General features: G+C 41.7%; 1 protein-coding gene across 1 annotated transcript in view; it reads right to left on the reverse strand.

The window, feature by feature from the left end:
• Positions 1-19,960, reverse strand: part of saxo2 (stabilizer of axonemal microtubules 2) — a 36,247-nt gene extending 16,287 nt beyond the window's left edge. The window contains exons 1-2 of the mRNA XM_078529914.1: positions 19,923-19,960; positions 18,640-18,819 (exon numbers count right to left, since the gene is read on the reverse strand). Coding sequence (XP_078386040.1) covers positions 18,640-18,819; positions 19,923-19,960 — 218 coding nt within the window. The remainder of the gene's footprint in view (positions 1-18,639; positions 18,820-19,922) is intronic.
• Positions 19,961-24,100: the final 4,140 nt, after the last annotated feature.

The raw sequence follows: 24,100 nt of genomic DNA on the forward strand, positions 1-24,100 counted from the left end.
GTCCTCTGTCACCGCAGAGGGAGCAGCCGGCCAAGTGATTCTGGAGGAGGAAGTGTGTGTTTGGCAGGGCCTTTCGGAGCCTCGTGCAAGCGCTTTCCCCTGCACCTGGATCTTTCCCATATCACATTCACCTCAAATGTCCTAAGCATTTTCAGTGTTGCCTGCTGAGGTTTGCTTTCAGTTGTCCATCTGAACTGACCTGCATCTCCGCCCACCCACTGTTCACAATGCAGCACCTGATCTCACTCACCACAACTCTCATTTCATTTTCAATTTAGACAGCATGGTGGTGATACAGTATTTCATTCCATCCCTCATCCTTTCTCCTCCCCCAGTCATCCATTTCCTTTCCCCATCACTGTTGACCCCTCTGTCATCACCTTCCACCTCCCCTCTGTGACCTACCAGCTACAACTCTGTTCTTTCAGGGATGTGCAGTTGAACGTGCACATATTCTCTCCTCCCTGACCTTCCCCCCACCACCACCTTCGTTCTTCCCCTCCCAACCGCAACCCCTGACACCTTTGTTCCCCCCGCCCTAACCTCCCCCACCCTGACACCTTTGTTTCCCCCTCCCAACCCCCTCACCCTGAAACCTTCATTGCCCACCCCCCCAACCTCACACCCCAACACCTCTTCCACTCCCAGTTGATCCTAGACCTCCCTCTCCCACCCCCCAGTACATCTTCCTCTCCCAAATACAGCTGGACCTTCCTCTTTCCCCCCCGCCTGATCATCATCCATTGTGAGTAGACCTTCAATGGTGATTTTCCAATTTCTGTGCACTGCTTCGCAGCAGAGCCATGTCCACGAGAGTCCATCCAGCATGTCATGGACATTCCTCCAGTGTTCCATTGCTGTCGGGCTCCAGCATCTTCTGCTCCTTGGATGTCCGCAATGTGAGCAAGGCCCTGGTGGTAAGTCCCGACTTCTGCACGTCACACTTGCCAAGACATGTTTTGCACCGGCGTGTTTTCCCGCTGATGTGGGTGGATGATCCAGCGTGGGGGGAATGATTCCGGCAGGCTGGCCTTATAATGATATGCAGATATATTACAATGGGGTTCCCGACGTCCGATGGCGGGAAATGCGGCCCGCCATCGATGGGCTGAGCAGATTATCACAAACGGCTTCGCAAGATCGTGAAACCGATTTTTAGCCGTCTCTCCATATTGTCCACTCACACTGCTGAACACGCCTGACACTAGCGGGCATGGAAAATTCCACCGATGTTCTTTTGCACTCCATCACGACCACATTATTGCAAAAACTCAAACCAATGGTGCTCTTTTGTAAATCTATTCATGAATTCTGTCTGATGTGTAAATTGTTTGAATACTCATATATAGCATTGACAGCCTCCTTGTGCAAGTCAGCACTTTTCGGAGAGTCAGTGCGAGAAAACAAATAGTGACATTGGAGCAAAGGAGCAATTTGATTGGCTGGAGAAGAAACTAGCTGTCTGGTGAGTATTTGGTGAGTATCTAGTCAGTGGTTAATATTTATTCCGTTCAACCAGGGTTTAAAATTGTATAGGCACTGTACTTTTGTAAGTTGATTGGCTGGTAAGTGCTTAACGTTAGGGACAGTGTGCTAATCGCCAGCTTAGGACACAGGAGTTAAGGTAGATCTATAAACAAAATAGAACTAACATTTTAAAATTAAAATAAAATAATTAAAGTAAACACCTAAAACACATATCTCTGTAGTAAAGAAACATGTAACTTTTAGTTGTCAGTGGGACTAGCATTTAATAAGTACAGTAAATTGCAGCGTACCCAGGAATTACTCGAAGTTAATTAAGAACGTAATTAAATTAAATTAAATTAAATTAAATTAACTAAATAACATAACCTTGTCCTGCCATTGTTATTTATTTTGCAGCTATGGAATGTGGGAGCGTTTGGACACCAAGGCGATCCAGGACAAACACATCGGCAGAAAGTGTAAGCAGCCAGAGAAATTCCAGATCAGGATTATTGATCTGATCCAAACTGCAGACACTGCGCAACATAAGGGAGGGTGAGAAATACCTGGACACTTTGTTCCAGAAGACGGTCACACCTCTTAGAATAGGTTTATCTGTTTTGGTCAGCAGCGAGGGACAGGAGGATGTGACTGTGAATGAGGCAGGTAAAGGGACCGAGCAGACAATTGTGGAGGGGCCTCAGACTTTGCAATTGTCAAACAGGTTTGAAGTGTTTGTAACCTGTGTGGACGAAAGCGAGGTCTACAAGGTGGATCAGCAGGCTGGCCATGGTACAGGAAAACGTTCAAGCCAGGGGAGCAAACAGGAATGAAGTGGTAGTAGGGGACATTATAGTGAGGGGATTGACACTGTTCAGCGAGAGTACAGAAGGCTGTGTTGCCTGCCTGGTGCCAGGGTTCGGGGCATCTGCTCAGGGCTGGAGAGGAACTTTCAGTGGGAGGGGGAGGATCCAGTTGTCATGGTCCATGCAGATGCCAACGACATAGGTAGGACAAGGAAAGAGGTTCTGCACAGTCACCAAGAGGAGCTAGGTATCAAATTAGGAAGCAGAACCTGAAAGGTAATAATCTCTGGATTATTACCTAAACCATGTGCAAATTGGCATTGGGCGAATAAGATTAGAGAGATGAATACATGGCTCAAAAACTTGTGTCAGAGAAATGGGTTCCAGTTCGTGGGGCACTGGCACCAGTAGTGAGAAAAGTGGGGGCTGTACCGTTGGGACGGTCTACCCCTGAAACATGCTGGGACGAGTGTCCTTGCGAATTGCATAACTAGGGAAGTAAAAAAGGTTTTAAACTAAATCGTGGGGGCAAGGAGTCAAATGTGAGAAGATGTGGTACATTAAAGAGGAAAGACAAGGTAAGAGAGCAAGGTATTAATTTGGGAAATCACAAACAGGCCATGACAGGAAGGGACAGAGAGTATAAGTCTAAGAGTAAACCAATAGATAGGGCTAGAGGTTACAAAAATAATAAAAGGACAAAACTTAAGGTTCTGTATCTGAATACATGTAGCATTCAAAACAAAACAGATGAACTGATAATGCAAGTAGAGATAAATAAATACAATCTAATAGCCATTATAGAGACATGACTACAGGATGGGATTGATTGGGACCTGAACATTGAAGGGTATGTGACTTTTAGGAACAATAGGAAGTTAGGAAAAGGTGGAGGGGTAGCTCTGTTAATTAAGGATGACATTAACACAATAGAGAATAATGGCCTAAGTTTAAGAAACCAGGATATGGAAGGGGTTTGGGTAGAGATGAGGAATGACTAAGGCAAGAAGTCGCTTGTGGGAGTGGTGCACAGGTCCCCTAACAGCAATCATGCAGTAGGACAGGGTATCAAAGAAGAGATGACGGGAGCTTGTCAGGTGGGTATGGAGATTATCATTGGAATTTTTAATGTACATATAGACTGGAACAACCAGATGGGCAAAGGTAGCACAGGCGACAAATTCATAGAATGTTTTTGGGATAATTTCTTAGGGGAGAATTTTCGGCTCAACGAGTGGGGGTGGGGCCCACTCGCTAAGGCGTAAAATGACGCGGAGTGACATCGGGCGTGCATCCCAACGTCACCCCACGTCATTTAGATTTTCAGTTCGGTGGGTGCGCAGCCAAGTCAGCTGCGTGCCCGCCAGTCTGTCAAAGGCCTATTAAGGCCATCAATTAACTAATTAACCCTATTGAGAAAGCTGCCTGTCCAACCTTAAGGTTGGCGGGCAGGCGAAGAGCCCAGGCGGCCTTCACATTTTTCATGGAACCTTATCCACAGGTGGGATGAGGTTTCATGAAGGGTTTATAAATTAAATAAAGTTTTTCATTAAAGTTCATTGACATGTCCCAGCTCATGTGACACTGTCACATGAGGGGACATGTCTTAAAAATTTTTTTTCTTTATTAAAATTTTTCAAACTTAAAACTTATCTCCCTGAGGCACCTCTGTGCCTTAGGGAGAATTCCGCACTCTTTCACGCGCATGCGCGTGAAAGAGCGCACTCCCAACTCAGGGAACCCTCCACGCCTGCACAGGGAGCACACAGCACTTCTGGGTGCGCATCACGCTGGGCAGGCCTTAATTGGCCTGATTGGGGGCGCCGATCAGGTCCGCGCCTGCCCCGCACAACACCCTCGACTGGGGGAAAATTCTCACCTTAGATCAGCAGGTTCTGGGGGAAACTAGGGGGCAGGCTACACTGAACCTGGTACTGAGATAGGGTTAATTAATGTCCTCATGGTGAAGGCATCCCTAGGGAGCAGTGATAATAATATGATTGAAATTTTACATTCAGTTTGAGGGAGAGAAGACTGGGCCTAACACTAGTACTTTAAACTTAAATAATGGCAATTACGAGGACATAAAAGCAGTGCCAGCAAAAGTGAACTGGCATTTTAGGTTAAGGAATTGGTCAGTAGAGATCTAGTGGCAGACATTTAAGGGGATATTTCAGAATACACAGAATAGATACATTCCAACAAGAAAGAAAAATTCCAAGGGAGGATCCCCCATCTGTGGTTAACTAAAAAAATGAAAGATACGAATATACTAAATGGGAGCAGAAGTAGGCCATTTGGCCCCTCCAGCCTGCTCTACCATTCAATAAGATAATGGCTGATCTGTTTGTGTTTTGAATGGCTAAGATTGTAAAGGAGGGAAAAATTAGAGTGCAAAGTAAAACTCACTAGAAATATAAAGACAGACAGTAAGAGTTTCTATAGATATTTTAAAAAGAAAAGAGTTAACAAAGTGAGCATTGGTCCTATAGAAAGTAGGTCTAGGGGAATTACTAATGGAAGGTAAGAATGAATTGAATCGGTATTTTGCATCAGTTTTCACTATGGAAGATACAAGTAACATCCCAGAAATAACTGTAAATCATGAATTGGGTGGAAGGAACTCAAGAAGGTTACAAGCACCAGGGAAGGGGTACTTAACAAGTTGTTGGAACTGCAGGTTGACAAGTCCCCAGGTACTGATGGATTTCATCCTAGGATCTTAAAAGAAGTGGGAAGTGAGATAGTTGATGCGTTGGTTTTAGTTTCCCAAAATTAATTAGATTCGGGGAAGGTTCCATTAGTTTGGAAAATAAGTAATGTAACTCCTTTATATAAAAAGGGAGGGAGATGGAAAGCAGGAAACTACAGACCAGTTAGCTTAATATCTGTCATAGGGAATATGTTAGAAGCTATTATTAAAGACATTATAAAAGGGCACTTAGATAAATTCAAGGTAATCAGGCAGCATCAACATGGCTTTATGAAAGGGAAATCATGTTTAACCAATTTATTGGAGTTCTTTGAAGAAGTAACAGGTGCTGCGGACAAAGGAGAACTGGTAGATGTAATGTACTTAGATTTTCAGTAGACACTTGATAAGGCGCCTCATCAAAGGTTATTGTGGAAAATAAAAGCTCATGGTGTAGGGGGTAGTATTTTGGCATGGATAGAAGATTGGCTAGCTAACAGGAAACAGAGAGTAGGGATAAATGGCTCATTTTCTGGTTGACAGGATGTGATGAGTGGTGTGCCACAGGGATCAGTGCTGGGGCCTCAACTCTTTACAATTTATATAAATGACTTGGATGAAGGGACTGATGGTATGGTTGCTAAATTTGCTGATGACACAAAGATATATAGGAAAGTAAGTTGTGAAGAGGGTGTAAGGAGGCTACAAAAGGATATAGACAGGTTCGGTGAGTGGGCAAAGATCTGGCAAATGGTGCATAATATAAGAAAATGTGAGGATGTCCATTTTGGCAGGATGAATAAAAAAAGAGGCATATTATCTAAATGGTGAGAGATTGCAGAGGCCTGAGATGCAGAGGGATCTGGGTGTCCTAATGCAAGAATCATAAAAGGCTAGTATGCAGATACAGCAAGTAAATAGGAAGGCTAATAGAATGTTATCTTTTATTGCAAGGGGAATTGAATGCAAAAGTAGGGAGGTTATGCTTCAGTTATACAGGGCATTGGTGAGACCATATCTGGAGTACTGTGTACCATACTAATCTCCTTATTTAAGGAAATATCAGTTCAGAGAAAGTTTACTAGATTAATACCTGGAATGGGCAGGTTATCTTATGAGGAAAGGCTGGATAGGCTAGGCTTATATCCACTGGAATTTAGAAGAGGAAGAGGCGACTTTATTGAAAAATATAAGATCCTGTGGGGACTTGACAGGGTGAATGTGGAAAGGATGTTTCCTCTGTTGGAGAATCTAGAACTCGGGTCACTGTCTCAAAATAAGAGAACTTTAAACTGTCCTGGTTTACGGCAGCTTGTGCTTCACTTCCCCCGGTGCTGTGGCCTGCAATGGAAGGAGCCCGGAGCTGCTGCACTGCACTTTTCTCACCAAGTCCAGATGGAAATCCAGGCGAGAAGTGTGCAGCTCCAAACGAAGGCAAGTAAAAAGGAGTGCGTGGCAATCTGACTGTGATTGCCAATCCATGGAAGTTCTGGTCCATTATGATTGAATTTAATGTCCCTTTTGAAAGGGAGAAATGCGAAACAGCTACTGAGATCCTAGATTTTGATAAGACTGAGTTCAGTACAATGAGACAGACTCTATTCACAGCAGTACCAAAAAGTCCAAGGGATTGACACACCATCCGTGGTTAACTGGAAAGGTTAAAGACAGTATCAAACTTAAAGAAAAAGCATATAATTAAGCAAAGACAGGCAGCAAGTCAGAGGATTGGACAGAATATAAAGAACAGCAAAGAATGACTAAAAGACTAATAAGGAGGGAAAAACTAAAATATGACAGAAAGCTAGCCAAAAATATAAAAATAGATGGTAAGAGTTTTTATAAATATTTTTTTTAAAAGAGTTAACGATGCGAGTGTTGGTCCTATAGAAAGTGAGTCCAGAGAATTGATAATGGGAAACAAGGAGATGGCAGATGAATCGGACATGTATGTTGCATCAGTTTTCACTATAGACGATACAAGTAACATCCCAGAATCAGCTATAAACCAGGAAATGGAAGTGGGAAAGGAAGTCAGGAAAATTATAGTCACCAGAGGAGTGGTACTGAGTAAATTGTTGGAGCTACGGGCTGACAAGAGCCCGGGTCCTGATGGACTTCATCTTAGGGTCTTAAAATAAGTGCCTAGTGAGCTGGTTGATGCATTGGTTTTAATTTTCCAAAACTCACTAGATTCAGGGAAAATCCCATTAGATTGGGAGAAAGCAAATGTAACTCCATTATTCAAAAAGGGACGGAGACAGAAAGCAGGAAACTACAGGCAAGTTAGCTTAACCATCTAATGGGATCTTCCCCGAATCTAGAAAGTTTTGGAAAATTAAAACCAATGCATTAACTATCTCACTAGACACTTTTTTTAAGACCCTAGGATGAAGTCCATCACGAACCAGGCTCTTGTCAGCCGCAGCTCCAACAATTTACTCAGTACCACTTCTCTGGTGACTATAATTTTCCTGACTTCCTTCCCCACCTTTGGGCAGGTTCGTGGTTTCCTGCAGGGCTTTAAAAAAAAAATTGGAATCGCGAAGCTGCCCTAAGGTCGGAAACAACAGCGGCAACTAATGAAATTGACCTGACACTGACAGACTGGTAAAATAATATCAGAACTCTCAGCCTGACAAATCCATTTTTTAAAAGCCAGTCTTTCAGGTCTGCAGCTCTGGCTGCTCAGCAAGGATGTCATGAAAATGTAATAATTTGCATAATATTATTGTGATTTATTGTAAAGGTAGGTTAATAATGGGGTTTAGATTAGTTTCTCTGTGAGTATGTGTGTGTGAGGGATTTAATTGCATTAGAGAAAGCTAGTCTGGAGCTTTTGAGCGATCAGAAGGGAAGCTAGGTTTGAAATGCTAAATATGTAAACATGGCTGAAGTTTTAGAATGTGAGGTGTGAGGAATATTTGCATGTTTAGATAAACCAGAATAGTTTGAATTTCAAAGAGATGATGAGATGTTACACCTAGCCATATGAAGCTAAGTCAAACAGTGAGTTTATTTTTCTCAAAGGTTACTGATAATATGAGTACTATGGAAGATTTATATTATGGAGAAAGAAAAGTTGTAAAGACATATTGGAACAATGGAATTTACGTTAAAAAGGGAGAAACATGTATAAAGGAGATGAGGTTATGTATAAGGAGGAAGGAATTTAAAGATCTAACAAATGTGAAAAGCCTCCAGCCACTATGCCCAAAGCTGCTTTCCACAGAACCAAAGCTAAGAAAACTCACTGCGAATATCACTGTCATGGGTATTGTGTTGCTTTGCCTGGGTTTGTTTAAATCTATTTGTTTTTACTGTTGCCTTAATGGATGTGTAACTGGGAGTCAGATTAATTAGGGGAGTTAGGAATTATTATAGTAGTAATTTGTAGACCTATATAGGTGCTTAAAATCTTTTCTACTATTAATAAATGTTTAATTTAGTTTTGTAAAAAACCTCTAAGACTCAGTGAACTTATTATTACTGAATTCAAGGTACACATCTCAAAATAAAATTGCAAATTGCAAAACATTTGTGGCAGCTGTTTCAAGTTTCCATCTGGGATTTGAGCAGCTCAGCATTTACCATCCGCTGTGTCATAGCAAAATTGGGGGCTCTTTGCAGGATATATTTGAAATCCCTTGATTGATTTGGAGTTGATGGATCTTAAGATTATGAGTATGAGAAGCACGTTGAATTCAGGAGTTGGTGAGAGGTATTTATTTTTTTAAGTGGTGAGACTACAATATGGCTTTGACAGCTGCTATGACTTATCTGCGAGTTGAAGTTACAACTTTTGTTGGCAAATAAAGCTAAGTTAATGGAACTGGCTGGTAAATTACAATTAGGATTACCTGCAGTGGTAAAAAAATCAGACATAATTAAAAGTATAGCACAGCACTTTCAATTGGAAGGAATACCTGAGGGACCACATTTTCCAAGGGGTGGGTCATTGGAATGGGCTCAAATTAAAATTGGAACTAGAGGCAGCAGAAAAAGAAAAGCAAAGAGAAAGGGCATTCCAAAGGGGACAGGCAGAAAGGCAGGAGAGAGAAAGGAAACAGGAAAGGGAATTAGAAATGGCGAGGTAGAAAAGGAGGAAAGAGAAAAAGGGAGGATTCTAGCTTAAAATGTTGGCAGTTAACAAAGAGACACCTGAAGGTGTGAAAGGAGTTATTTCCAGATGAGAACCCCAATGGGGAGATATTTAAAACTTAGACAAGCTCTTAGAAAGTTTGAAGAAAGAGATGCTGGAGCATTCTTTATTTCATTTGAGCAAATAGCTAAACAGATGAAATGGCCACAGGAATATTGGACATTGTTGTTACAATCTTAGGGTGGTGGGTAGAACACATAAGGTTTATGCTTTACTGTCAGAAGAAATGTCAGTGAACTATGATGTAGTAAAAAAAAAAGGCTACTTTGAGTGCATGCAAATTGGTTCCTGAGGTATAAAGGCAGACATTTAGGAATATGAGAAAACAACCTCAGGGCAAACATATATTGAGTTTGAGAGAGTAAAACAAAGTAATTTTAACCGGTGGCTATGGGCATTAAAGATAGAGATGACATATGCAGCTCTTAGAGAAGTAATTCTTTTGGAAGAATTTAAAGATTCAATTCCTTCGGTAGTGAGAACTCATGTGGAGGAACAAAGGGTTGAAACAATAAAACAAGCAGCAGGGATAGCTGATGATTATAAGTTGGTCCATAGAGCTAAACCTTTTTTTTGTCACCCTTTTAAATCAGAGAAAGATAAAAAGTGGGAAAGTGAAAGGAAGGTGGGTAGGCAGGGAAGAGAAGGTGTAGGTGGAAATTCCTGGGAAGTTTTTTTTCAGGATAAAAAGGAAGGTGCTGAGGGTAGAAATGACACTTGAAAATGTAGTTTTCATTGTAATAAAGTTGGACACACGAAATCAGTACATTGGCGATTAAAGGGAAAATCTATTGGGATTGTTGGGGTTCAGAAAAGTCCTGGAAGTAAAAATACTGTGGGTCCTGAGGTTCAGGCACCAGAAAAATCAGTGGTTTGTGTATAGGAAAAACAGGAAGAGTCAGCGATAGGTAAAGAAGTGGGAATGTGTCCACAATTTACCCCAGAGAGTTCTGAGGAGCAGGTTGCAGAAATGTTTAAAGATTTTGTGAAGGGAAAGTCTTTCCATGTATACAGGATGGAGTAGGTAAAGATGTTAAAATTTTAAGAGACACAGGGGCTAGTCAATGCTTAATGTTGTGGGAAAGCGATATTTGTTGTTCAGAGGGAGTATTGCAGGAACAGGTGATAATAAGTGGGGTTCATGGAGATGCTAAACCTATTCCATTGTGGAAGGTAAATTTAAAGAGTAAGTGGAAAACAGGTGAGGTGATTGTTGGAGTAGTGGAAAAATTGCCCATTGCAGGGGTTCAATTTATTTTAGGCACAGATGCTGGGTCACAGATGTGAGTGATGCCCATGGTAGTTGAGCAGCTTGGAGAAGTGACTTCAACAGAGAGTTTTACAGAGAGAGCATCCTGGATTGTTTCCAGATTGTGTGATAACAAGATCACAGGTTGGAACAAGGAGAACAGGAAGTTAAAAGGCAGGGAGAAGGTGTGGAAGCCCAATTAATTGACACTTTTGTTTGATAACATTGTTCAGTAAGAAAGGATAGAGGATAATTCATCTGAGGTATTTAGCTCAAGGCAGTTAGTAGAGTTACAGAAAACGAATATGCAAATAAGGCAGTTATATCAGACAGCTTACTCAGAAACAGAGGCAGAATATATTCCAGAATGTTATTACCTTAAGGGTAATGATTTAATGAGAAAATGGTGGCCTTATCATGTTTCAGAAAATGAAAGCTGGAGGGAAGATTGTCATGCCATTTATATATAGAAGTGAGATTCTGAGAATAGCTCATGAAATTCCAATGGGGATATATTTAGGAATTAGGACACATGCAAAAATACAACAACATTTTTATTGACCTGGATTGCATAGAGATGTAATCAAACATCTCACACATGTCACGTGATAGGGAAACCACATGCAGTGATTAAGCCAGCACCTTTAGTTCCAATTCCAGCATTTGAAGAACTTTTTACTAGGTTATGATTGATTGTGTAGGACCCCTCCCTAAGACTAAAAGTGGGAATCAATATTTACTGACAATAATGGATGTGTCTACAAGGTTTCCTGAAGTGATACCTTTGAGAAATATTACAACAAAAAGAACTGTGGAGGAGTTGACAAAGTTTTTTTTTACAAGATATGGTTTACCTAAAGAAATAGAATCAGATCATGGTTCAAATGTCATGTCACACCTGTTTAAGAAAGTAATGAACTGTTTGAGGATAAAACAATTTAAGTGAACAGCTTATCATCCTGACTCAAAAGGGGCTTTGGAAAGATGGCATCAAACTTTAAAAACTATGATGAGAGCATATAGTCAGAACTATCCACAGGATTGAGAAAAAGAATTTCATTCTTGTTATTTGCTATTAGGATTGCTCCTAATGCATCGACTGGTTTTAGTCCTTTTGAACTATTTTATGGTTATGAGGTAAGGGGACCACTGAAATTGATTCATGAGAAATTGGTGGGTCAGCATTCAGAAACTACTTTCCTGGATTATGTATCAAGCTTCAGAGAAAGATTGGACAGAGCATGTGAGTTAGCTAGGGAACATTTCAAGAAAGCACAGCAAGTGATGAAAGTGAAGGCAGACAGGAAAGCTACAGCTCGTGGTTTTGTTGCTGGGAAAAAGTGCTAGTTCTGTTACCGGTACTGGGTGACTCATTAAAGGCAAGGTTTAGTGGGCCTTACAGGATTGAAAAGAAACTGAGTGAAGTAAATTATTTACGAAATACTCCAGACAGAAGAAAGAAGCAGAGGGTATGTCATGTAGATATGCTTAAAAACTACTTTGACAGGGAAGAGGACCAAAAAGAGATATTAATAGTGGTAGAAAAGGAGATAGAGGTAGAAATGAAGGATTCTGAAATTGATTTTCCTGTAATCAAATTGGATAATGAGGGGGTACTTGTAAATTTAAATATAATATTGACATGTGTCAAAGTGATTTGAAGAAGCTATTGCAGTCACACAAAGCTATTTGTGGGAATAAGCTGGGGAGGACAAATTTAGCTATACATGATGTGTGTGTAGAGGTTTCATCTTTCATGAGGCAACATCCTTATAGATTAAATCCAGCAAAGTTATCACAAGTACAGAACAAAATTTAATTCATGCTTCAAAATGATATAATTGAGTCCAGTTGCAGTAACTATAGTTCCCTTATTGTGCTGGTACTGAAACTGGATGGAACACAAAGACTGTGTGTTGAAAGGTGAATGTGGTGGCAAAAGTGGATTCATGCCCTATACCACGGTTGGAAGATTGTATTGAGAAAATGGGACAATCAAAATGTTTCACAAAGATCGACTTGCTGAGAGGATATTGGCAAGTATCATTATCAGAGAAAGCAAAGAAGGTATTGGCTTTTGTGACACCAGATGGGCTATATCAGTTTAAAGTCATGCCATTTGGTATGAAAAATGCACCTGTAACATTTCAAGACTGATAAAGTAATTGCAAGATTGATCAATTGTGCTGTTTATCTTGATGACTTGATAGTTTTCAGTTAAACATGGGAGGAGTATTTACAATATCTGGAAGAATTATTTAATCAACTATAAGGAGCTAATTTGGTGATGAATGTGGCTAAAAGTGAATCTGCAAAAGCGCAAGTTACATATCTAGTCCATACCATTGGTCATGGGAAGGTGGCTCCCAGGGATGTGAAAGTCAGGTTATCATGGATTTCCCCATGCCTACAACAAAATTAAAAGTTTTGAGATTTTGGGGCATGAGTGATTTTGCCGGAAATTTGTACCAAATTTTAACAGTATGGTTGCTCCATTGACTGAACTATTAAAAAAGAATAAGCAGTTTCAGTGGACACAGGAGTGTCAGAAGGCATTTGACAGTTTGAAAACTGTTTTGACTGTTTTGACATCAGTTTTGGCAGTACCCAATTATGCCAAGCAATTCAAATTGGCTGTTGCCGCAAGCGATACAGGCATTGGGGCCGTATTGTTACAAGAAAGTGATACTAGAATTGAGAAACCAACAGGGATGTTGAATGTACAACAGAGAAGATGTTCAATGTTCGAAAAGGAAACTCTGGGTCTGGTGTTAGCATTGCAGCATTTAGAGATTTATGTTGCAAACAATTCATCAAAAACAATTGTTTATACAATCACAATCCTTTAAAGTTTCTGGACAAATTTTGAGACAGAAGTGCAAGGCTATTCAAATGGAGTCTGTTACTGTAACCATTTAATCTATAGATGTGGCTGGATGAAAAAATCTAATTGCAGATGCATTGTCAAGAGTTTGAAGCTGAAAAGGGAAAATTGGACATTTAAAAGCCTGGACACCAGGCTGGAATGATTTCTGTTGATACGAAAGATATGTATATATATTATGTTAATACATGCATGTGGTAATATAATGGTGTGAGTATGTAGATAAGTTTATCGGAGGTAATGTACAATGGGTTAAGAAAATGAAGCCTTTTTTTGAAATTATGGTGGTTCATTTTCCAGTAAGGAGGGGGGGGTGTCATGAAAATGTCATAATTTTCATAATATTATTGTGATTTAATGTAAAGGGAGGTTAATAGTGCGGTTTGGATTAGTTTCTGTGTGCATGCGTGCGTGTAAGGGATTTAATTGCATTAGAGACAGCTAATCTGGAGCTTTTAAGTGATCAGAAGGGAAGCTAGGTTTGAAATGTTAAATATGTAAACAGGTGAAGTTTTAGAATGTGAGGTGTGAGGAATATTTGCATTTTTAGATAAGCCAGAGTAGTTTGAATATCAAAGAGATGATGAGATATTACACCTAGCCATCTAAATCAAACAGTGTGTTTATTTTTTTCAAAGGTTACTGATAATATGAGTACTATGGAAGATTTATATTATGGAAAAAGGAAAGTTGTAAAGACATATTGGAACAATGGAATTTACATTAAGAAGGGAGAAACATGTATAAACGAGATGAGGTTATGCGTAAAGAGGAAGGCATTCTACGATCTAACAAATGTGAAAAGCCTTCGGCTTCTATGCCTCAAGCTGCTGTCTACCGAACCAAAGCTAAGAAAACTCACTATGAATGTCACTATCTAGGGTATTGTGTGCTTTGCCTGGGTTTTTAAAATTTATTTGTTTTTACTGTTACCTTAATGGATGTATAACTGGGAGTCAAATTAATTAGGGGAGTAAGGAGTTATTATAGTAGTAATTTGTAGGCCTCTATAGATGCTTAAAGTCTCTTCTACTATTAATAAATGTTTAATTTAGTTTTGTAAAAAACCTCTAAAACTCGGTGGACTTATTACTAATGAATTGCACCTCAAAATAAAATTACAAATTGCAAAACATTTGTTGCAGCTGTTTCAAGTTTCCCTCTCGGACTTGAGCAGCTCGGCATTTACCATCCGCTGTGCCAGAACAGTGGATGATGAGAAACTGAAATACTGAGACCACCCCCCCCAGGGCACCAATGTTTGGCACCGTATGCACCCAACTCTCCCAGGCTTTGGTCAGAGGTTAAGTAGCAGTTTGCCCGAGTCAGCTTTCTTTCTCTCCATCATCATTCCTACTGGTGGTCGTTGCCCTCCTTCCAGCTCTTTCACATGCACCTGTAATTTTCACTTCATTCCACAATGTTGTACATTGTCTTAAGCGTTCTATCCTTGCCAGACAGGAATTAGCCTATGCTCCATTAATCAGACATTGTGTATTTGTTCTACTTGTGCAGTGACCTCTGGAGAAACCAAATACAGAATATGAAACTACTTTTCTGGATATCTGCACTTTCTGCAGTGATCCTGACTTCCCTGTGGTTTGCAATTTCAACTTCCCCTCCCACACTCATTCTGATTTCTAGATTTGACCTCCTACCCTGTTCAAACCAAGCTCAAATACAAATACAAACAGGATTTCAACATTTTTATTGATACTCTGCAGCTCTCTTGTCTGAACATTAATTTAGTGATCACACACTTGAGTTTTCTCTCTTAGTTTCCTGATTGCTTTCCTTCAACCTTCTGTTTTTATCTGCTTCAACACCCTTTGTCTTTATAAAGTTTTTTCACTGTTTGACTGGATGATACCTTATATATAATCACGGTCTCATTCCAGCCTCTTCCCAGCTTTTAAGGAAAGGCTATTCACGGTCTATTAAATCAAATAGCTTTGTGATCACAGTCAACGTAAATGATTTAATGATTTGACTCCTATCAGTTGTTCTCCTCTCTCCTCTGTTTTGGTTGAGTTTATTCAGCACTGTAAGTATCTGTTTCCAACTCTGATAAAAGTGGATCCATCTTTTGTTTTTGCATGTTCTCATGGGCCTGCTGTATACAATATTTCCAGCATTTAGGGTTTTTTTCAGATTTGCAATTTTATCTCAGCATTTTATTTGTTCTTATTTTTAATTCCTTTCCTCATTCACTTGTCAAAAATACTCAATGTATACTTACGATTTTTTTAAGTCTGATTTTTTTTATTGTAAGAAAAGTGGAAATCGACATCAAATGGTCTGATTCCCAAGATGTCACCTATGTGTGACTGAAATGACCCCCCAACATAAACGGTGAGGTTTTGATATCCTGCCATGCATTGTAAACAGCTGATTGTCTCCACAGCTCTTCTGGTGCTGAGATGTACACCTAAAGGGAAGCTTTCTCTGCTATCTCTATTGCATTAGACCCGTTGCCTGGGGCTCTACCTGCTATATGTCTTGCATGCCAAAGTGCTTGGCTATCCTCCTTTCTTCCTGCATTATACATACCCGGCAATAGCTATCAAACCCATACTCTCTGACAAAGGACTCCTCGGTGCAATTCACTTAATACACTGTCTCAATAATACTTCAAAATCTTGCTACCAGCTAGGCTATCTGACACCATGGCCCAAATTTTCATCTTGGGCTCAGGAAACGTGAGTTGGGCCTGTTCCCGACTTCCTAAACCTGAGCCAATTTTGAACCCCATTCCCGCCACATTTTTTTTATTTGAGAAATATAGTGGGGATGGAGCGCTCGGGATTTGCAAGCCGCTATGCAGTGTGGGAGGAGTGCGGAAGGAGTATGGGTGTGGAGGCAGGCTGGTTAGAAGGCCCATCTCAGTTCTCAGAGACAGCAGCCCAGCTCCCAACATCATTCTTATGCCCCCTAAGCCTCACCTCTCACACCCCCATCCACCCCTCATGGTCAGTCCATTCCCCCTCATATCCTCAGGCCACCCCATGGCACCTCCATGCCCCCTCACACCCAAAGACCCCTCATACACTACCTGCCCACTCCATGCTTCCCATGTATCCATCATAGCCACTCATCCAGTATTCATTATGGTCAGACCTCGGGATGTCTTGTCATTCAAATACACATCAAACTGAAAAAACTCAAAAAAACATTAAATTTCATCAGGTGGTCAATTTGTTGGAAAATAAACAAACAGTTATTCACTTATCATATCAAAGACATAAAGTCGTTTAATAACCTCTTAAAATTGTCAATTAAAATGTGAACATAGCCCCCCAGTGGAGATAATCAGTTCTTGAAATTTTGAAACTCAGCCAAACATTCATAATGGGCTCAGCTGTAATAACAAACCATTGGAAATATAAACAATGGAGTCTATTTAAACTGAAAAAGATGGCCTCTTTTTAAGTTTCACCAGATGCCCTGTCAATCAAAGCAGTCCGAGAACAGGTGGCTGCTCTTTTTGTCTCTAAATGAAAGCTTCTGAAAGGTTGTTTAATTTAAAAGAACTCTGGGCATTTAAATCGCTTCAGATCATTGCACTCGAGATCACAAGCATCGTTTTCTATAGTTTTGAATGCATATCAAAACTTAAATAATGCTGGTCAATGTAATGGCAGAGCCCTGTGATGAATCACCGCAGTTAAAAACACATCTAAGTTACAATACAGCATCTAATAATAACATTTGAAGTTGTCAAAACATTTAACACTTATCTGTCAAAACGTTCCTGACTCCCCACCAGGCATCCCCCAGTGGTCACAAACTCTCCAGTGAGGTGGGGTTTTTTTTTTTAGCCTTTCCAAAATCTGTACCAGCACAGAAATAGTGGTGGTGGGCAGGGGGTACTTCAAATTTCCTGTCAGGCTCACAATGGCGATCCCAGCCTCAGAAGAGGTGCCTGTGGGGTTGTGACCCAAGGCCTACCTGACCCGCGAAAAGGCCACACAAAAATAGCACAGCACTTTGAAGGCGTTGCAAATTTGAAATTAGCGCAACGAATTCTAGGCGCAGGAGTTTCGGGTTGTCGGGCGGGCGTGGCGGGCGGGCCAGGGAGCGGCCGGGAAATGGCCCGCTGCTCGCGATCGGCCCCAGACCCATGATTTCACGCTGGCTGGCCAATTAATGCCCAGCCAGCGTGAAAAGCGCTCTTCGAAGCTCAACACTGCTGTGGTGGGGCGGGAGGAGAGTGAGCGCAAATGTCTGCGCACGTGCGGTGGAGCTCGCACTGAAAGCTCCCTGAAGGCAGGGAGCTGGAGTATTTTAAAATCAAGAATAAAGGTCTTGAAAATGTGAAAAAAAATGTCCTCACATAGGACTCACATGAACAAAGACATAGTAAAAATTCTGTCAAAATATTTTTATTTATTTTTAAATTAGTGTTGGAAACCTCATCCCGTCCTTGGATGAGGTTTCCTCAAACATGCAAAGGTTGCCTGCCCGATTTGTCTACCCGCCAACTGTAAGGTTGGACAGGCAGCAAAAAAATAACATTTAGTTCATTGATTAATGTCCTTAATAGGCCTCTTAATTGTCCATGGGCACGCGGCTGACCCGCGCGCGCACCTGTCGACTGAAATATCGCGTCAGTGCGCCATGATGTCGGGATGTTTGCCAGAGGTCATCGCACGCTATTTTACACCCAATCGGGTCGGGTGCAAATTCTGCCCCAAGTTTTTGTCATTCCCGACCCATCACCAGATGAAAATCCGGTGACATAGCTAACCTAAAATACTTTGAGTTGACTGCGTAGTTGCAGAATGCTGCACAAGTTCATCATTAATGACTTTTAATGAGGCTTTAATAAATGTGTCTCTCACAGTTTTTTGTCAAAGTTTACCTATCCATTTTGAGAGAGGTATAAATATTCAGAGCAGCATTAAACATGGATGAAGCCTGCTTGTACTCTAGAGGCATTTCACCTGTTATAAATTAATTTATACTGTCAATACTACCAAACTGAGAAAAATAAGGGTCTACATCTAAATTTGCAAATAATTTAGCAGAAATTAATTTTGCTCTCTTCTAAATTCAAATCCGAATTACATTTAGACTGACAAAATCACAAAATTGTGTTTTGGATTCTATGAATGCCCAAAAAGTTTTATAAAGTTATGTTTAAGTATCGCCAAGTAAATTCTCTAGAGAAATATTTTGCCTTATATTTAAAGAAAAGGCTCAATAATATTAATTGTGAATGAATGTCACAGTGCAAGGGATAAAGCATGAACTACCATAATTATAGGAGTATAGATAAGCAGAATCAATATAATTTGTGCATTTAATATGATTGACTAAACAATTGCTTTGTCCTATTGATGCATGCCTTACAGATATCCTTTGTCTTAAGACATTTACCTAAATGTTGAGGTTCCTTCCATTTTGCCACGTTTAGACAGAATTTCAGGTTTTGGTTTAAAGTTATCCCGGGGTTTGATATCTCCATATGAAGGGTATTTTTCATGGTATTCAGTCAGCAGACAAGGCTGCAGAGTCTTGTCATAGAATCCTGTTGGCATGTGTGGACAGTGATGCCGCCTGTTAAATGAAAAGGAAATAAGGTTTACTTATTGACACATGTTTTTTTGATTGCGTTCAGGAGCAAGGATAAAACAAATATCTGCAGTGTGCTTAAATGGTCTGCAATGCTGTCACTTGGTGGTACAGAGTGCAACCTAGCAGTTACCTATTTTGTTGTATTAGTTGATCATCACTTCATAGAGGAATTACCCCATTTAAATTAATGGGGCAAGGCTTATATTAAGAGCATAGAGAAATGTGTTAAATGTCAATAACAACTGTGTTTTCTATGCTCATGTCGTTAAATTAAATAGAAAAGCAATTTCACTGTGTAATCTTCACAAACTGTACATGATATTCATAAATATTAGGAAGTCAATGGAAATGGTAAAATAAATAAATGATCAATATTGGGTTGAATTCAACTGTGTATAAGTAGCTTTCCCACAGATTTTGCTGTATCAGATCATTTTGTTGATAGTATAATGTTTTACTTTGCCCTTATAAATAAAATGCTGTAATCACATTTGCTAATGCATCAGGAAGGTTTTTTTAAATTCTTTCATGGGTTTTTTTAATCCATTCATGGGTTGTGGGCATCGCTGGCTAGGCCAGCATTTATTGCCCATCCCTAATTGCCCATGAGAAGGTGGTGGTAAGCTACATTCTTGAACAACAGCAGTCCATGTGGTGTAGGTATACTTACATTACTGTTGGAAGGAAATTCCAGGATTTTGATCAAGCAACTGTGAAGGAATGGCGATATAGTTTCAAGTCAGGATGGAGTGCGGCTTGGAGAGGAAATTGCAGGTGGTGGTATTCCCATGTGTCTGCTGCCCTTGTCATTCTAGGTGGTGGAGGTCATTGGTTTAGAAGGTGTAATCGAAGGAGCATTTGTGAGTTGCTGCAGTGCATCTTTATATAGTACACATACTGACCTGTTCTTGTAGCCACACTATTTATGTGGCCAGTCAAGTTCAGTTTCTGGTCAATAGTAACTCCCAGGATGTTGATGGTGGAGGATTCAGTGATGGTAATGTCATTGAATGTGTTGGGGGAATGTTAGATTCTCTGTTGTTGGTGGAAGTCATTGCCTGGCACTTGTGCAACATGATTCTTACTTGCCACAAGCCTGACTGTTGTCCAGGTCTTGCTGCATATGGAATGCAGTGTTTCAGTATCTGAGGAGTTGTAAATGGCACTGAACATGTTGCAACCGTTAGTAAATATCCCCACTTCTGACCTAATGATGGAGCGAAGGTCACTGATGGAGCAGCTGAAGATGGTTGGGCTCAGAACACTGCCCTGAGAAATTCCTGCAGCAATGTCCTGGGATTGAGATGATTGGCCTACAGCAACCACACCAATCTTCCTTTCAGCTAGATATAACACCAACCAGTGGAGAGTTATCCCACTGATTCCAATTGACTTCAATTTTGCTTGGGCACCTTGATGCCACATGTGGTCAAATGCTACTTTAACGTCAAGGGCAGTCCTCTCTTGCATCCAGCACTTTTGTCTGTGTTTGGACCAAGGTTGTAATGAGGTCAGGAACTCAGTGGCCTTGGCAGAACCCAAACTGAGCATCAGTTATTGCTGTGTAAGTGCCACTTCATAACACTGTTGATGATAGCTTCCATCACTTTGCTGATGATCAAGAGGAGGCTGGTGGAGCAATAATTAGCTGGATTGGATTTGTCCTGCTTTTTGCGAGCTGGACATTCCTGAGCAATTTTCCACATTGTCAGGTGGATGCCTATGTTCTAACTGTACTGGAACAGCTTGGCTAAGGACATGGCTAGTTTTGGAGCACAAGTCTTCAGTACTATTGCCAGGATGTTGTCAGGTCCATTGCCTTCGCAATATCCAGTGCCTCCAGCTGTTTCTTGATATTATATGAGTGAAAGGAATTGGATGAAGACTGGCATCTGTGATGCCAGGGACCTCAGGAGGTGAACAAGATGGATGATTTATTAGGCACTTCAGGCTGAAGGTGGTTGCAAATGCTTTAGCCTTATCTTTTGCACCAAAATGCTTGGGTACCCCATCATTGAGGATATGGATATATTTGGAGCCTCCTCTTCCTGATTGCTGTTCCATTCACGACTGGATATGGCAGGACCACATTGCTTTGATCTGATCCGTTGGTTGTGGGATTGCTTGGCTCTGACTATCACATACTGCTTCTGCTGTTTGACATAAAAATAGTTCAGATTGACATCTCATTTTTAGGTATATCAGGTTGATCCTTTGGCTTTATGGTAATGGGAAAGTGAGGGATATGCTGGGCCAGGAGATTATGGGTTATGGTTGAGTACAATTCTGCTGCTGATGATGACTTGCAGCACTTCATGAATACCCAGTTGTCAACTTCTAGATCTGTTCTGAATCTATCTCATTTAGCATGGTGGTGGTGCCACACAACATGATGGATGGTATTTTTCATGGGAAGACGGGACTTTGTCTTCAAAAGGACTGTGTGATGGTCACTCGTTTATATATTGTTATGGACAGATGCATCTGCAACAGATAGATTGGCGGGGACAAGGTCTAGTAGGTTTGTCTCTCATTGATTCCCTCATCACTTGTTGCAGGCACAGTCTGGCAGATATATCCTTCAGGACACAGCCAGTTTGGTCAGTATTGGTGCTACCGAGACACTTTTGGTGATGGATTTTGAAGCCCCCCACCCACAGTACATTCTGTGCCCTTGCCAACCTCAGTGCTTCTTCCAAGTGATGTTCAACATGGAGCAATGCTGATTCATCAGTTGAGGGGGTGAGGGCAGTAGGTAGTAATCAGCAGGAGGTTTCCTTGTTCATGTTTGACCTGATGCCATGAGACTTCATGGGGTCCAGAGTCAATGTTAAGGACTCCCAGGGCAACACATTTCTGACTATATGCCACTGTTCTACAACCCCTGGTGGGTCTGTCCTGACATCTTCCACTTTCAAACGATGTTTCATGTTGAGTTTGGGCAGTCTCATAATAAGTTTAAATCACCCAAACTCATTTCAATTGGGAATAAAAATTCAAATGCACCGCATCTTAGTGCATGCTGGAAATGTAAGTTGCAAAATTGTGTCTGCCAGACAGGAAATGTGATATGTACCAAAGAACAACATATTAGAATGTTTACTCCTTACAATAACTTGGCTTTATATAGTGCCTTTGATGTAGTAAAATCTCCCAAGGCATTTCACAGGAATTTGACACCAAGCCACATGGAGAGATAGAGACAGTTGGTCAAAGACATTTAGGGAGGGAATTCTAGAACTTAGAGCTTAGGCAACCAAAGGCACGACAGCCAATGGTGGAGGAAGGGAATTTCAGAGATGTGCAAGAGGCCAGGTTTGGAGGAGTATAGCAATGTTAATACCAACACAACTGGCAAAGGAAGAGAATTTTCAGTCTAGGCTAGATTCCAATATAGGTTCCAAAAGACGCACAAACAGTAGTCTAACCCACTATGGGCGGAATCGTCTGATCCCGTTGGCAGCGGGCATCATGGCGGGTGGGGGGGATGGTGCAATTCAGCGCGAGGAGCAGAAATTGGTTTCACGCTGGCGTGAAAACACAGTGGGATCATCCGATGGTGTTCTAGAGGAACGGTTGCATTGCATGCTGGGTGGATCCTCATACACATGGATCTACTGCAAAGCAGCTCTCGGAAGGTGAGAGGTCTCCGTTGACGTTTCAGGCCTACTTTGGAACATCATAGTCTTGGCCATGGGCTGCCATGGTGAGTGTGAGAGGAAGGTGTACCGGGGGGTGGGTGGTGAGGTTGGTGGGGGGGAAATGAAGGTGTCGGGGTGGGTGAGCTTGGGAGGTAGAAGGAGGGAGTACTGGGGGCGGAAGGGGCAGGATGCCGCAAGTGGGGAGGTAGGTGTAAGGGGGGAGGAAGGTGTAAAGGAGGCAGTTCGGAAGGAGGCAGGTGTCCAGAGAGAGGAGAGAGTTTGGCAGGGGGTGGGGGTGGGGTGGGGGGCGGGGGGGGGGGGGGGGGGTGGGTGCGGTGAGGGGGAAGGTGTCTGAGGGGAGTTTGGAGAGGGGAAGGTGTCCAGGGGGAGGAGGGAATTTGGAGAGAGGAAGGTGTCCAGGGGAGGAGGGAGTTCAGAGAGGGGAAGGTGTCCGGGGAGAGGAGGGAGTAAAGGTGGAGGAGGGAATAAGGGTGGAGGAAGGAGTAAGGTGGGGGGGACGTCCAGGTGAACATACAAGGGAAGGGGTCTGTGGAGTGTTATGATCCCCAGCTGAGGTTACCCCTGGACAAGTTTGATCCCAGAGTGGAATCCAGCTTGACTGATCCTAACTTTTATTTGCTTGTGTAGATATGTGGAGAGTAGCCACTGAGCAGAGGCCCAAGAATCAGCTGATGAACTTATAACAAAAGAATGAAACATTTATTCAACAAGAAAAGATGAACTATATTACAATACACCTTCACCCACTACTAAACCTTTACAGATATATACAGGTTTGTAAGGATAATACAAGTCACAAAAGCTATCTTATACTTTAATGTACACAGTAAGTACCCAGTTCATATAAACCTATGGCACCCTGTGGTCAGACACACCATACTCTGACCTCAAGTGATGGATGCCACCTCAACCAGATGCTATGGATCCTCCCAACTCCCCCCAGATGCTTGTCACACCGTGAGCCAACCAGTCTCACTGGATTCTGTCTTTCACACGAGGGTTTCCAATCTCCATTGTCCAAGACCTCAACTTGGAATCTTCTCCCAAACTGGTGCTTTCTTACAGATGCTTTCCGCAAGGGTTCCCCTCCAGAGTTTTGAACTCTCCTTCTGATGTTCCTCTTCCCTGGATCACCACATGTATTCAAGCTGTCTTCCATGCATACTCTCTCACCAACTCAGCCTTAACAGTACACCACTGCTTCACATGCCCATAGCAAAGAATTACAAACTTTCAGTTGTCTCTTTGAACCTTCTTGCTTCTTGCAAGCTGTTCTCACTTTAAATCTGAAGCTTGGAGCCTTTCTTTCTGCCCCTCACTCTTAACATCACTTAACAGAACCTTTTCCCAGGTTCCTGTCCTTCCTTTGACTACAAGGTCTCCTTTGGACTTAGCCCTCTTCTACTCTCCTGGACTTTTGGAGGTTTTCTTTGCTTGGGGCCTTTTTCAGGAAGGTAGGGAACATGCACATTCACCTGGACGTCCTGGAATGACAAGGGATCGGGTTGGTAGGTGATGGTGGCGAGGTGGAAGATGATACCGGGGGCATCCACAGTGATGGGGGAAAGGACATGGATGACTTGGGGATGGGAAAGGACAGT

The sequence above is a fragment of the Cetorhinus maximus genome, chromosome 26 (genome assembly GCF_964194155.1).
Source record: "Cetorhinus maximus chromosome 26, sCetMax3.hap1.1, whole genome shotgun sequence".
Classification (NCBI taxonomy): domain Eukaryota; kingdom Metazoa; phylum Chordata; class Chondrichthyes; order Lamniformes; family Cetorhinidae; genus Cetorhinus; species Cetorhinus maximus.